Consider the following 15100-nt stretch of genomic DNA (forward strand, 5'->3'; position numbering starts at 1 on the left):
ACATTATTTCAATCGACTTAAATACGAAAATAAATATTCCCACCGGTAAATAACCGGATTTTGTCGGTTTGCACTGGTTCCACTCAACTGCCATTGTCAATGTTTTGACATTCATTTCATTTTGATTTCATTCAATCAGTAGCATGAAAAGGTAAACATTGCATCACAAAATTTCGTGATCTCATTAGCTTAATTCATAAAATTTATTTATTCTAATTTTTACTGAGGCTGTTGAATCAGAATGAATATAAGTAGAGTATTAAAGAATAATGTATTAAAAAGTTCAATTTCCCTGCAAATTCTGCGGCTCTCCTGCTGGTCATGTGGTAAAGAGAACCAAGTTTTGGTCTCTAATCTATTCTGTCCAAACTGTAAAACGTTACAAAAGCCTAGGAAGGATAATAACTATTTCAGTGTTTTGGGAGTAGAAGAAACTTACGATCAAAATGAAAATGATCTGGCCAAAAGATACAAAGACCTACAAAAATATTTACACCCAGACAAATTTGCAAACAGGTAAGTTTTTTACTTACTTTATATTATCAATCAATCAATACATATAATAAAATTGAACAAAGGCCAAATTTGTACATAGGATATTATTTTTTTATTCTTCATGGAATATACTTAGTTCTGATATAGATGACGAAGATATAGTTTTGGAAATTTTTGTCTGTCTGTCTGAACGCGCATCACTCGAAATCGACTGGACCGATTTGCTTGAAATTTGGTATGTAGGTACCTTATATACCGGGTTAACATCTTAGATACATTTCATCCCATAGGATAATTAAAAAACTAATTATGAATCAAAAATGCTTCAGAATCCCGGTTTAACATCTTGTAGACATTTAAAAAAATTTGAAATGTCTACAAGACCGTTGAAAATGAGGAGGGTCCTGTAGGAAAATTAGATACATTTCATCCCGGTAAATGGTTAAGTTCCTGTAGGATAATTGAAAAACTAATTATGAATCGAAAATGCCTCAGAATCCCAGGTTAACATCTTATAGACATTTCATCTCGGAAAATGAGGAGGGTCCTGTAGGAAAATTAGATACATTTTATCTTGGTAAATGGTCAAGTTCCCATAGGATACTTGAAAAATGGAATCCCGGGTTAACATTCTATAGACATTTCATCCCGGAAACCGGTCCAGTAGGAAAATTAAAATAACAATCCACAGAGCCAATATACATTAAAATTTTGCAGAAAGCTGTAAACAGAATATAAACAAATTGTTTTTATCGATTAAAGTCTGATCTATGTATCTATTATATATCAGTATAAAACTCTTCTGTTACTGAGTTACTGACTGACAGACAACATACACCCGAAACTGCTGGGCGGGAAGCTGAAATTTGGCATGTAGGTGAGTGTAGGTGAGCACTAAGAGAGGATTTTTGGAAATTCTACTCCGAAGGGGGTGAAAGGGGTAAAAAACTGTAAATATGAAAGTTCTACACCGTTGAAATTAGTGACTTGAAAATTTGGATTTTGGTTGTTTACAACGAAGTAATGAAGACATATTTCAGATTTTTTTGAAAATTAACCCTCAACCCCTTCATAATGGTGAAAAATTGTATGGGACTTAATATAATTTTCAAGATAAAAAGCTGAAAATTGGCACACTTACTTTTTGTAGTAAATAACAGTAATAGTAAATACAAAAAATGTTTAATTTACATTTGTGGTTAATAAAAACTGGGACATAAAACGTCATGGAAAATAGGACGGCACGCGTTGCGGGAGTGGAAGTAGGAGCGGGTAATGGGAAGGAGACACGTAGTGGGAAACAGGACGGGACACATTGCAAAAATCATGATGGCAATATGTAGGAAACGGTACGGGATATGTACTTTACATTACATAGCAGGACGCGGGATTGGACAAGTTTGCGGGACGAGACACGCAGCGGAAAATAGAAAATTGAACTAAAGATGAGAAAAAATGCGAATTTGAATAATATATGTTTACCAGTCTTAGAGTACGCGATAAAAAAGCCGCGGGCAAAAGCTAGTTAAAAACAAATTTAAATACACTGTATGTTGTACCACTTAACTTTTCCATCTCTTAATTTAATACATAGAATCAAAAAAATACTTATTAAAACTTCAATATTTAAATATTTTTACAGGGATACAGCAGAACGAGACATTTCTGAAGAATATTCCTCTTTAGTCAATGAAGCATACAAAACTCTCTTAGAGCCAATGGCAAGAGGTATTTTCAAAATTTTACATTTAAAAGTACTTAATCACAATGATAAATAGTTTGATGCTGACTTGTTCTACTTTTTTTTGACCTTACCTTGCTTATGCAGTGTCACAGTCTGTAAGTTACTTCCATTTCACTCTGTAACTTGTCATTTCAATCTATACTCCACAATATATTAACTCGCCTGTATCAAATAGCAGGAGCTCGCTGTAATGGCTAAAAAAACAGTAGGTTTTTCATTACTATGAAACTGGTACTTAGAAGTCCAAGTCTGACACTACCTGGCGCTTCCTTGGTGTTCATGAAGAATTTTTCCAATGTACAGCAAAAAAAAAGGATATTTAACTTGTTAGAGACCAGTAAATCAAATGTAAATGTTTTGTGTAGTAATGGAAGTGAAACATGTTGTTACAAGATCCTGGAGCATCTTATCAAATCATGGGAGTGCTCTCAGTCCCTAAGTCATTTGAATCGTTTATTTTATTGACATCACCCATTAGATGGTGTGGCAAAAACGGTATAAAAAGTTCTGGTCCTCATTGCCAATTAAGCTTCTGAAGATATTTTTCCACAAAGTTTACCCAGTTTTTTCCTCAGCCGTTGGGAGTCTGAGTCCAGGTGTATTCTTACTTTTTTTAAAATAAAATTGTAATCTCTACAGGTATCTACATGCTAAAATTAAAGGGTACATCTATTCCGGAGAGTACTGAAGTGCTAGATCAACAATTTCTCATGGAGATTATGGAGAAAAATGAAGAGGTGGAGAATGCTGAAACTGAAGAAGAAATTATGAAATTGAATGGAGAAAACAAAGAAGTAATAAAAGATCTACAGAAAAAGGTGTCTGCAGCATTCTTTGATGGAGATTTGGATGAAGTAGTCAAATTATTGAGTGTAATGAAATATTATACAAGTATAGATAATCAAATACAAGGTTTAATTCGTAGTAAAGGAATTATTCGGTAATTTGTCATACTCAATTGTACAAAATTTGATGTAATGGTAACAAAAATCACTCAGTTTTTCTATATTATGTTTAATTATATACCACATTATCATAAATTTGGCTGTGTTATTAAAATTCAGATATTGAAATGTAAAATAGAACCTACTGTGTACAAAACTTTGTATAGATACATTTTGACTGTAAGTTGTTATTTTAGTTTAAGATAATATATGACCCTTGTTTTGGGCATTTTGTTTCATTGCATATAATTTATTAAGAATCCTTTATATGATTCCATAAAAGTAGGTAATATTTAACTGCGACCATGAGTGTAGTAAATACGAAACGTCTAGTTTTATTTTAATTTTCGGTCTTAAAATAAATGCTCACTCTCTCTCTCTCCTGCGCGTGTTGCATTTGGGGCTCTGACGCTGCAATGCTCAGGGACAGCGTAAAAAATTAACCTTATAGTTTTCAATATTCGGCTGTGATTTTGCAACCGGCCGCCTGTTTGATGTCAACCCTCCTTGGGAATGCAGTTATTGCCTATTAGCTGTGTAGGATAGTTGATCCTTATTCGACTCATACGGCATCCATGGGAGGACATGGAATGGTCCTATTCTAGGGCGGAATCACACGGCACTTGAAATAAATGCGATACGCTGTATTAAAATTTGACCCAAACAGAATTGAATCTAGGAAATCGTAGATGCTGTTACAATAGATATATCTTTACTAAGTACATAAAGGTCGTCAAACACAAGACCGACGATGTTCCGTAAGCAAACGGTATCCAATAGGTAATGTGTTTATAATTTCATCGCCCTAGGCACGTAAAGCAAAGGCTACACCACGAGCTAAGCTAACCGAGCGATTACGGCGGCGACTGAGACGTCTGTTCTCCTGCCAAAAAATATTAAAAATCAAAACGTGAGGTTAATAGTACTTATATAATTGGTACTTATACATATATGACGTCGTGTAAATGTTTATGGAATTTTAAATTCCATGAGGCTCAGTTTATTTTATAGTAACAAATTTGACACAAATACAATATAAACTATCTAGGTACGTCCCGGAACGTCCTTCCTGTATTTTTTAAGCGATTTATTCATATATTTATAAATTCTGTCATATCCTTATCCGCATCCACTCCGTCTGAATAATGAACGTCTAAACAAGAAATGAGTCTGTGTGTTGATTCAGCTAACATATACAATCGTGTCTTAATGGTTTTTCAATAGTACTGAGACGTAATTTACTTTACAGTTCTTAGGTAATATTTATCGAATAGAGATTGCTTAACATTTAGCAGATTTGACACCTATATTGCTATATTAGCGAAGGTTATACCTTCGCTAATATAGCTTATTTCAATGTGGAAACAACACCTTATCTGGGTTTAGTTTCTTATGGTTAGTTTAAGTTTCTTATGGTTAGTACTCGAATAGATACTTACCCTGAGTGATCAATCTTCAGTGAAGTAGGTACTACTTAATACTATATGGAAGAAGTACGACTAAATACAGGAGATACTTGGTTAATATGGGACTAGGTATTACATTAAGTAGGCACACCTAGTTATTTGGGTCAGAAAAAAAAATCAGGAAAGCGGACACTGGTCTCCTACACTTAACGGAAACCGGAAAAGATCTAATAAGAGAGAGATTTGTGACAAAAAATGCATGATTTAATAACGTACTCAGATGTACGTAGTCAGATGATATACCTACCTACTTAGTGACGTGAGGTTCTAACCTAGAATTTAACTCCATATCTTCCTATGAATGTCGTACGATTAAGGGATTAAGGGAATAAACGCTGCCCTGAATACCGATCTACCAACTGCTGGGCAGCATTATCATTCCCAAAGAGGGTTGACGTCAGGTAGGCGGCCGGTCAGAAACAATTTGGCCACAGCGAAACAATTTGGTAATGATGACGTAGCCGGATAATGTGGAGTTACAATATGGAAAAATAATTTGAACTAAACTCAAATCCCCTGACATAAATACAAGTAAGTAAATAAACATTTCAAAGACTTTAAGGGCCGACATTTTAACGCAATAAGATCCTTCATTTCATTTTATATTTTATTTCCTTATTTGGTGTTAAGAACCCTAGGTAGGAGCGGAGGGCGTTCATAGTGCTCCGCTCCGTATCAGTTCATTGATCGGTCTTCGGGGAAACTCACGTAAAGAAAAAGTTTGATTTTTTAAAAGAAATTAAAATTAATACACAACTTTTAATTGTATTTAATAAAAGCAGTAAGTAGAATCCGCGTGATAAACTATAAAAGTATCAATCACGTCTGGTCCTATGCCAAGCACTTGAACTTCAAAGCTACGTAGGTACCTATCACACATAGGTACCGTAAATCTTAATGATGATGAAAATTAACTCAGTATTTTCTTAGCCTCAGTGATATTCAGACGAAGAAACTGTCTAGAACCAAATAGTGACAATATGATTTCACAATATAATGTATTGATTTTAGTGTCAGCATTCATAATTCAGTCTCATAAAGGTATGTTTTTAAAATTACCTACAATCGTTTACCAGCCGATACCAAACGAACACAAATATTTTATAACTGTCTTAAAACTTTCTGCTCCTACATAATAATTTAAATAAAACTTCCATTCAATAATAAACCGTAAAGTGTAAAAATGAACATGTATTTTTCACAAACATAAATAACATACAAACATGAACCCTGAAAACATAACATTTCTTTTATAAAGATTTTTAATAGATATTAAAATCAGACCGGTGGGTAGCTCTAGATAGATTGAACTCTTCAGTTTTTAATTTCCATATTATAGTCCAAATTGCTTATTTCTAAAAACTATTATAATATAAATATTATAATACTTAGTTTATAATATAAATATTATAATAGTATATATTATAATAGTTATATAATGTATTATACATAAATGGTTAAATACTTTAGTATTTAACCAATTATTCCAGGGTAAATTGTAGCGGGCACAACGTTATTACCAACACCACCCTTATTGTAAATACATACATGCAAATAAACAAATTTGAATTTAAATCGAACCGAGAAACAAGGTTCAATATCATCTACACTAAAGCTATATTGCCATTAGCTATTCAGAATTATTTTCTCTCTCCAGCAAACTCCCAAATACTGGTTTTCGCCCGCGTAGTCGGCGGTACCCCCACGACGATCTCGCAGTACCCCGTACTGGCCCAACTACTGCTGGACTCCTGGGGCACCAATAATTACGTCCAGCATTGCGCGGGAGTCATCCTGACGGCCCGCCACGTGATCTCCACGGCTCACTGCTTTCAGTATAATGAGAATACTGGGTTGAAGCAAGTAGAATTATAAATATACCTCCTACATACAAATAATATAAAAATAATTAGTATGTCTATGTACTACTACCAACTTTTACTACCTTGTCTTCTACCTATCTTTTCGCGGCTATATTGCTACATCCATTGTGATTTTGAAATAAGTATTTTCTTATGCCAGGATTTGAAAATGGTAAGTACTTAAAACAAAAGTAAAAATTCTAAGCACTTTTAAAATCATAGAGTTTAATTTTTGTTTCAGTTACACTCAGCCAAAATACTGGAAGATAAGAGTTGGTTCTTCATTTAGGTCTAGAGGCGGAATGTTATACAACGTTAAAACTATAGTACCGCATCGAAACTTCGATAAATATTTCTACACAAGAGACATAGCAATAGTGGTAGTATCGAAACCTTTTCTTATGGGTCGGAATGTGAGGCAAGGGACGATCATTACCCGGGGCACAGAATTGAAGCCTAATTCGATTTGTACATTAGTTGGATGGGGATCTAAAGAAGTAAGTTTCTATTTGATTCTGAACTCTGAAGCTAAAACAGTGGATACACCTTATTGAACATTTCTCTAAGTAAAGTTGTGTGAATACGCAGGGCTGAGGCAAACGCGTGGGGAAACCTCTCCCTTCTGCCCTTTTATGTAACGTTTATGCGCCTTTCATTGTAACTATGTTGTAACTAAGTGGATATATCGGGTCCTCTATATTTGGTCCGTTCGTGGTTCTACTGTCAAGATATTTCGAACAAAAATAGAAGGTTCTGACTACTTTCGTTCAAAATTTTCTTTACATAAACGAAATAACCCCAAAAATTGGTTGAATATGGAGTGCCACTACATATTTCTACCAAATTTTAAAAAAAGTTTTAATAATAACAATTTCGTTTTTAGGTAGACGGCGCCCAACCTGAACAACTTCACCACGCCATGATGTACACCATAGACAAGCAAGTCTGTGCTTCTAGATACAAAACTATATCCGCTATTATCGACGACAAGATGATGTGCGCTGGCCTTCTTAACATGGGAGGCGTGGATGCTTGCTTTGGCGATTCTGGCGGGCCGTTGATATACAAGGGTCTGGTGGTGGGGTTAGTGTCGTATGGGTACTCCTGTGGACATAAGTACTACCCTGGTGTCTATACGAAGGTTTCTAGCTATACTGATTGGATCATTAAAACTGTGGCGAAGAATAAATAATCTCCGTTGGTTGTTTTTATCAATACCTAATAACGTGCTATACCGCAATATGCTGAAATAGTTGCCAATCCTTTTTATTATTTTATCTTGTGGTTTACTAAACACAAGATTTTTTTATATCTCTTTCTGTGGTGTGTGAGATTTTTTATGTCTCTTTCTGTCCCACAGCTGGTCAAAAGCCTCCATTGTGCCATCCATCGATATTCGATTTGTCGGTTGTCGATTTTTCCTGAATTTCTGTCATTCGAGATTTAAAAAGGCTTTACAGCAAAAAAACGCGTATAAAAAATAAAAATAAAATTTTGAATATTTAGATTTGGAAATAGTGTTTCTTAATAAGATTGAAATAATAGAACACACGGATTTATCCTTGAGCAAAATATATTTTCGTTTTTTTAAATTTTTAGTCACAGACTGTCTACACTTTACAACACACTGTTACATTTAGGTTCAATTAATTTGAAAATGCAATTTATCGTTAAATTTTTTACACTCTTTTATACAAGAAAATATTTGTTAAGCTTACTAAACATTTAATAATGCGTGTGAGCATAATACATAGCCTACTTCAGACTGGGCCTACGCGCAGACTAGCGCCATTATCACAATAAAAAAAAAAATTTTTTATCAATTTATTTTTATTAATACAGTGAAATCGAAAAAAATACCATAGATTACTACAGTTTTCGTTATCAATTAAAATGCGATGGTGGCACTAGTGAATAGCGATCGCCATAATATTCTGATGTATATGTTTTTAGTTGATTTTTGACGTGTTGAATCGGTTTTAGAAGGGATTTTATTTTTAAATAAAGAAAACATGAAGATTTAAACAGGATATTTGCAATCAGCACCCTTACATTTGAGCAAGTGGGCTAATGCGTTTTCGTACCAAAGTACAATGGACTGAAACTCTTCATTCGCTATGTTGTTCATTTCGTAGGGATCACTCGCCAAGTTGTACATTTCCACGAATTGCTGCAAGAAAATTATAAAATATACTTTACTAATATTATAAAGAGAAAATATTTGTATTTTTGTTTGTAACAAATAACTCAACTACTGGACCGATTTTGATGAAATTTGTTAGTAGTACGACGGTTTCAATAAATAAAAAATAAAGCCACAGTCTAGATTGAGGTACAGGCATAAATCGCGCAAAAACGCCGACGAAGTCGCAGGTTAAAAAATGCAATCTTAAAATCTTACACAAGAGTTAGCACGGCAAAACACTCGGTCGTGACGTAGTCACGTGGAAGGCAAGATATCTTCAAAACATTCAGTAGTGTTCATCTTCTCAGTCTTCATCTAATACTACTCTATAGGTTTATTCAGCATCAATTTGAAGTTAATGCTATAAAAACTAACCTTTTTGTCGGCAAATATACAATACTTCATGTTCACCAATTGGGCGACGTGACGCACGCACGCGAACGTGTTATTTCTCGAATCCTGACATTTGCACAAGCTTTTTGGTGCACAAAGCTGAAAAATTGAGAGATTATTATAATAAAAAGTAATGTAATAATTAAGTAATTGCATAAAAAGTAATGTAACTATAAAATTTTAAAAACATTTTAAAATACAGTGGAACCATTTTTTGTCTCAAAATAGTAAATCATATTAAGTATACACTTGGTATTTATGTTTATCTATCTATATACTTATTTTGAAGGATGTCAAGAAAATGAGATAAACGGATTGGAAACTAACTACATTATTTTGCTACAGTAATATCAAATAGAATGGTCAAGATTAGTTGATAAACACCGAATGTTGCCAGCCAACAGGAGTCAGCGTCCTCATTTACTTTCATCACTTCACAGACTATAAATACAAACTTAAACAGAAAGGATATTTGGTAATCATATATTTTCGAAGTACATTGCTGGGTTTTTCTTGCGTTTAATGAAGCTCACATACAAATTACGAAATGTACGATAGAGTAGAGCCGGCACAATGGTACTTACTTCCAAATTTTGCTTATCAAAAGCCCAAGGACATTTCGGATTCATAGACCCGCCACCTTCCCCAAAATATTCCACCAGTGTATATCTCTCCTCCACATCTCCTTCGAAATCTATAGCTTTGCCGTCCATATCGGGGCCTTTCACACCGGCTAATTTTAATATAGTCGGAGCTAGGTCTATGTTGGTTACAGGCTGGTCGTTTTCGATATTTTTCATGAGTTTAGGGCCGCGTATTACTAGAGGCACTCTTATGTCTGTTTCGTAGGGCTGTCGCTTATCGAAAGGTTGGGAGAATTGACCTGTAATAATAAGTAATACGTCAGGGTTACCACTTTAATAATATATTATGGAGTACAGGATTAGTAATAAAATACAAATTAATAGTTTAAGTTCGCAAGTGTGTATGCGATTACTTGCCACTACACTAATATGTAGACTAACTCATGTCAGATGCCTTTTAGCGACTTGAATGAAATTAGCTGACACCAGTATTAATAATTAACACACTCGAAAATAAAGAAGAAGGAATACTAACCAACATGGTATCCATTATCAGAGGTAAAAATTAAGTATGTGTTATCAATTAGCGCCGCTTCATACAACGCTTGGACTACATCAGCAACCATCTCATCCACAGCTAAGAGCGATTCCCATCTGGACCTGTATATCTTGTCTAACTCCGGTACCATAGACTCGGGTAGGGGCGACGGCGGCATTGTCATCAGCCAGTGTTTGTCCTGAAAAAAAAAATTAAATAGTTCGCATATCATCCTTGAGTAAACAATACTGGCAATGCGTGTTTTTTTTTTAACTATGCGATACAATGATAATGCAATTTTTCTAACGTCTTTCATCGATCGTGTTTCTTACTGGAAATCTTCTAAGCCACCGAAGTGGCTCGGCTCTGGCAACAATATATTTAGCACCCAATAGAGCGTTGTAGATTTGCCATCGACACGCAGAGAAGTAGTGAATGGAATAAATGCTAAATACTTACTACGGCAGCAATATTGAAGTTGGGATGTTTGACAGCGGTGATATTGCTGAAGGTGCCCTTGTGTCGGGGCGCGGGAGTGAAGGGCTCGTGCGGGGCGGGGGGCGCCAACACCATCAGGAACGGCTGAGATTCCGTCTGGTTCTCTATGTAGCTGACGCCGAGGTCTCTCTGGAAGCATATACCTATGTATGTACCTCGCCTCAAAGAGATACCAATATACTTATCTTGCATCAAAAAGTTAGAAATGGCCTTAGTATTAGTTATAGCTTAAAGGTATAATAAAGACAATTAGATTCTCAATCTATGCCAAAGCCAAATATTGCCATTTCAGATCTCTCTTTACACAAAAATTAGTACTTACAATAACATCAGTGAGATACAAGTCCGTGGAGTGTGTAGCGACGCCATTACTCGACAGTGTGTAGTTGTAGTATACAGAGTTGCCGACCAATCCGTGCCATTCCGTCCAGCCGGGCGGAACGCGCGCTGTGCCGCCAGCCTCTTTTATGCCGTACTGTAATAGACATAAAGTTTAATTTAGCTCAAAACATCCATGGACTGCGCGCAGTCACACCGATTTGTGTTATGTCATATTCTTAATTTTTTGAGTGTGTTAATTGGCTAACACTGGTGTCAGATTTTATTAAAGTCGCTTATTTATAATAGATATAGGACTTAATTTCGCTTGAAGTTTCTTCTATAGTGCAATCTCATTGCAGGTCCAAATGGTTCCGCCCTAGAAAAGGGCCACTCCATATCCATCCGTGGATATCGTACAAGGCGACTAAGTGACACATAACCTTGGTAGCTTATAGGCAACAACAGCATTTCCAAGTACTATCTATTGTAAAATCAGAACCAAATCTCAAATTTTCGAGTTTCGTGTTGTCACATCCCCAGCAAATATGCAAGATTACCTACTACACGAGACAAGATACCTGGTTCAAGTATTTTCCAGCGTAAAACGTCTTATAGCCAGCGGATTGCAACGCATTCGCGAATACGCGCTCTTCGTTCGCTCGCCAGCGCTCGCCGTAACAACCTCCGTCCAAACTGTTGTTTTTGGTGCCATGGTTGTGAACGTACAGCCCTGTGAGAATGCTTGATCTGCTTGGACAGCAAATTGGGGACGCCGCGAACTGGAAATAGCCAATGGCTTCAATTCTATGTTTACTGTATGACAACGTGGTTCGCATTCTCAAGGATCTTAGGAGACCAAAGATCGTAACTCAGCTGCAAAGCTTTGCAGAAACTGATGATTAGCTTAATTCTCGTGAAAAAGCAGGCGAGACTTGATATAGTTACAAGACCGGAAGAAATGACGCCATCTAGTGTCGATATAGAGCAACAAAACGGTGTCGGGAGACTCGAAGGCCAAGATTCACTTTAGGACGCTGCGCTGCAGTAGGAAGTAGGTATGAAAGTCCAAAAATTCAAAATTAACCGTCTACATACCTGCCGAAACTTCGAAATTAAGCTTTTACAAACGAAACGATACAAAAGTGTTAGTTTGCAACTTTAATGCAAGCTACACACTATCACCCCAAGAACTCAGATGCCAACGCGAATGCGTCATTGCGTAGTTTATCAGTGCTTTTATTTGCCATAATACATTGCTTCAGTGCGAACACTGTTATATGTTATAGAGTAATGGGTGGAATTAGGGGATAAGTCAGTTAATTGGATATTCACTTGTATCAATACCAAATATCCTACTAACTTGTATAAAGTACATACGTATTAGTATTTTCAAATAGTTTGTTTTGCGACATAACTGTGCGACATAAATATGAAAAACAAATTTACTTATTATGTTTATCCGTCCACCAGAGTATTCATTTATGCAGTTATACACTTTTACCGGTCTATAAAAATGTATATTTGAAAACAATACTTACAGAATTAGTAAATGTTATACCCTCATCGGCAATAAACCTTTGGACATTTTTCATCGGGCTCTGAAATGAAATAAAACTACAGTTTGTTTCACTAAACTATTTATTCATTGCATTCAATATCAACATTTTACTAACCATACCATCCAAAACAACGTCTTGATCGTCTGTCAATATAACAACAAAATTAGGTCTTTTTTCACAGCGCGCGGTTTGCGCAACTAATAATAAAAATAGGTATTTTAACATTGTGTTTAGCTTATTGGAATATATTTTTTTTAATTTACTGAGGAATCGCGGGCATGGGCTCCAGGCCTGTGCACTCGCTCGCGATTATCACACCGACTGCGAAGAAGCCGACACTCTTGACTACTGACCTGTAAGATAATAAGGTCAAGTTGGATTAAAAAGTATTTATAATATTATTTATATTGCGAATATTCTCCTATACTTTTGTTACACAGTTTCACTATTGGTTCAAAACAATTTAAAAGGGATATTTTCCAAGGACCAGTATGCTTTGCTATGTAACCCAAGTCATGTTAACATAAGTATATTACACAATAAATTGGGACCTTTCACTAATTAAATTGCAAATTAGCATAAAATTAGTTGCCACTATACATATATAATATATACATTCTGCCATTATTGTTTCTACACATGTTTTAATTTTAATACAAAATATTAAAGTATTTTAACATTATTTAGATACTAAAAAATTTAAAGATAGGTCTACTGTATGTCCTTCAGTAGGACAAACACTTCAATTTTAAGAGGCACATTTTAAGGTATAATAATTATGCTGGCTGTAAATTTTTTGGACCCAAATATTGTCATTTTTATATGTATTGAGCAGAGAGTGTGAGAATCACATTGGTTTAATTCATAAACATAGAAAGAGATACAAATTGGTAAGGATTATAGCATTTGTAAATCCACGGTTTACTCCTCTATTTCTAATAAAAATATAAGTCTTTATTTTTTTTTATACCACACTAATTTCTAAATGATTGAGGTTCTTCAAATACTATTTTTATGTTAAGTTGTTGTCCATCAAATTATTTACTTTTGCTAAATAAACAATTCACATGTAAAATTTCAAATTGAAATTATACAACACATTGTCATACCAACCTCAAGCAAAAACTAATGTGTTATGAGACATAAATAAAACAGTTTATTTTTACTGGAGCTATTAATATTTTAGTATTATAGGTAGTTCATAAATATGTCTTGTAATTATACAATGCACAAGCTAATGTGTTCGTGTTGCATTACTGTACAAGGTAAAATAGTGATGCACTTGAAAGTAATGATTGCAACTTGTCAGTTGTGAGGCAGTATAATTACAGAGTACTGTGGCAAAAGATCCTAGGCCACAAAGTAAGCAATGTGCATGTGACACCTTTGGTATTGCAGGTGTTTACAGGCAGTGGTAACCACTTACCATCAGGTCATACACATGCCTGATTTCCTGCATGTGAAAAGAAACTGCGCTAAAACTATATAAAACGAGATTTGATAAGGATTAGGGATTTAATATTGATAAGTTCAATTTGAGAAATACTGATAATATGTATCCTCTATGCAATTTCCAAAGGTTTGACTGGCAGAGTATGCATTATGGCATAAAATCCACCCATTATTAGCTTAACCTAGCTATTATGCAGAATTTGCACAAGTTCATTAGGTACTTAGACATTAAGTTGAACAATAAAGCTTTAAAAAAGATAAATAAATATATGAGATATTTACCCTAATAAATTTCCCTTAGGCATAGATCTTTTTTCTAGGCCTAACTCTAGCTTACAGAACATGGAAACTGAAGTTTTACCCAGAAATATACAACATATTCTATAGCAATTCCAGAAATTGTTTGAGGTAGGTACTCAAACAATGGTTAGTGTAACCAACAAACTGTACAAATTCAGAAATTAGACATACTTCTGCACCACACCAAAATTGGTGGGAAATAACATGGTAATGTACCTATATGTAATTGGCACACATATATAGGTAGGTTATTACCACTATTGTGGTTTAAATGCTGATTTCATCTAATCGTATGTTGCAAGGTGCTACAAAGTAACAAGCGCCTGAATTACGTAACATATTAATAATAAAACATTCTTGCAAAATCGATAATTATGACTTGGGACTTGGACAAATACCTATATTACTAACACAGAAGCACATTACTGAACGAGGTTAGTTCTTACCATTTGAAGGGGTCGTAATAAAAATCTTTCACAAATGCAACAACACCTTTTTTGCCCATTTTATGTAATAAAACGAAGCAGCGAAAATCTTACAATAATCTACTTTAATTTACTGTGGAAAATCGATATAATTATTTCCGAATGATAGGAATATTTTTTCAAAATATATCATTTCTTGACATTGACAATTTTGTGATTGACATTGACATAATAAGGACAATTTCACTTATTTAAACTTAGTGGCACTTGCAGTTGCTCTCCACGTACAAGCTATTATGGGGCGACCAAAAAACAAGATCTTATCTACGGGAAT

At 34.9% G+C, this 15100-nt stretch overlaps 3 protein-coding genes across 3 annotated transcripts; 2 read left to right on the forward strand and 1 right to left on the reverse strand.

Annotated features, from left to right (window-relative positions):
- The first annotated feature begins 114 nt into the window (after positions 1 to 114).
- Positions 115 to 3410, forward strand: Hsc20 (Heat shock protein cognate 20). The gene is made up of 3 exons (XM_053761385.2): positions 115 to 516; positions 2138 to 2223; positions 2879 to 3410. The coding sequence occupies exons 1-3, from the start codon at positions 242 to 244 to the stop codon at positions 3181 to 3183; spliced, it is 666 nt and encodes a 221-aa protein (XP_053617360.1). The 5' UTR covers positions 115 to 241; the 3' UTR covers positions 3184 to 3410.
- Positions 3411 to 5431: 2021 nt separating this feature from the next.
- Positions 5432 to 7868, forward strand: LOC128679264 (trypsin, alkaline C-like). The gene is made up of 4 exons (XM_053761384.2): positions 5432 to 5690; positions 6307 to 6508; positions 6753 to 7008; positions 7395 to 7868. Exons 1-4 carry the CDS (start codon positions 5630 to 5632, stop codon positions 7701 to 7703), a joined length of 828 nt encoding a protein of 275 aa, XP_053617359.1. The 5' UTR covers positions 5432 to 5629; the 3' UTR covers positions 7704 to 7868.
- A 198-nt stretch (positions 7869 to 8066) lies between these two features.
- Positions 8067 to 14980, reverse strand: LOC128679259 (N-acetylglucosamine-6-sulfatase-like). The gene is made up of 10 exons (XM_053761377.1): positions 14788 to 14980; positions 12704 to 12942; positions 12569 to 12628; positions 11609 to 11809; positions 11032 to 11184; positions 10671 to 10838; positions 10209 to 10410; positions 9674 to 9972; positions 9072 to 9188; positions 8067 to 8681 (listed from the first exon to the last, which is right to left on the reverse strand). Exons 2-10 carry the CDS (start codon positions 12812 to 12814, stop codon positions 8532 to 8534), a joined length of 1461 nt encoding a protein of 486 aa, XP_053617352.1. The 5' UTR covers positions 12815 to 12942; positions 14788 to 14980; the 3' UTR covers positions 8067 to 8531.
- Positions 14981 to 15100: the final 120 nt, after the last annotated feature.

Source organism: Plodia interpunctella, chromosome 21 (genome assembly GCF_027563975.2).
Source record: "Plodia interpunctella isolate USDA-ARS_2022_Savannah chromosome 21, ilPloInte3.2, whole genome shotgun sequence".
In the NCBI taxonomy this organism is placed as follows: Eukaryota; Metazoa; Arthropoda; class Insecta; order Lepidoptera; family Pyralidae; genus Plodia; species Plodia interpunctella.

What these genes read in the sequence shown, in the direction of transcription:
- Hsc20 (XM_053761385.2), top strand. Translation starts at nt 242, where the DNA reads ATGAATATAAGTAGAGTATTAAAGAATAATGTATTAAAAAGTTCAATT. An exon ending in CCAGACAAATTTGCAAACAG is followed by an intron (nt 517 to 2,137) that starts GTAAGTTTTTTA and finishes ATATTTTTACAG; the next exon opens with GGATACAGCAGAACGAGACA. An exon ending in CTTAGAGCCAATGGCAAGAG is followed by an intron (nt 2,224 to 2,878) that starts GTATTTTCAAAA and finishes TAATCTCTACAG; the next exon opens with GTATCTACATGCTAAAATTA.
- LOC128679259 (XM_053761377.1), bottom strand. Translation starts at nt 12,814, where the DNA reads ATGTTAAAATACCTATTTTTATTATTAGTTGCGCAAACCGCGCGCTGT. An exon ending in TGTATCTCACTGATGTTATT is followed by an intron (nt 10,839 to 11,031) that starts GTAAGTACTAAT and finishes ATATGCTTCCAG; the next exon opens with AGAGACCTCGGCGTCAGCTA. An exon ending in TGATAATGGATACCATGTTG is followed by an intron (nt 9,973 to 10,208) that starts GTTAGTATTCCT and finishes TTATTATTACAG; the next exon opens with GTCAATTCTCCCAACCTTTC.
- LOC128679264 (XM_053761384.2), top strand. Translation starts at nt 5,630, where the DNA reads ATGATTTCACAATATAATGTATTGATTTTAGTGTCAGCATTCATAATT. An exon ending in CATAATTCAGTCTCATAAAG is followed by an intron (nt 5,691 to 6,306) that starts GTATGTTTTTAA and finishes TTCTCTCTCCAG; the next exon opens with CAAACTCCCAAATACTGGTT. An exon ending in AATGAGAATACTGGGTTGAA is followed by an intron (nt 6,509 to 6,752) that starts GCAAGTAGAATT and finishes TTTTTGTTTCAG; the next exon opens with TTACACTCAGCCAAAATACT.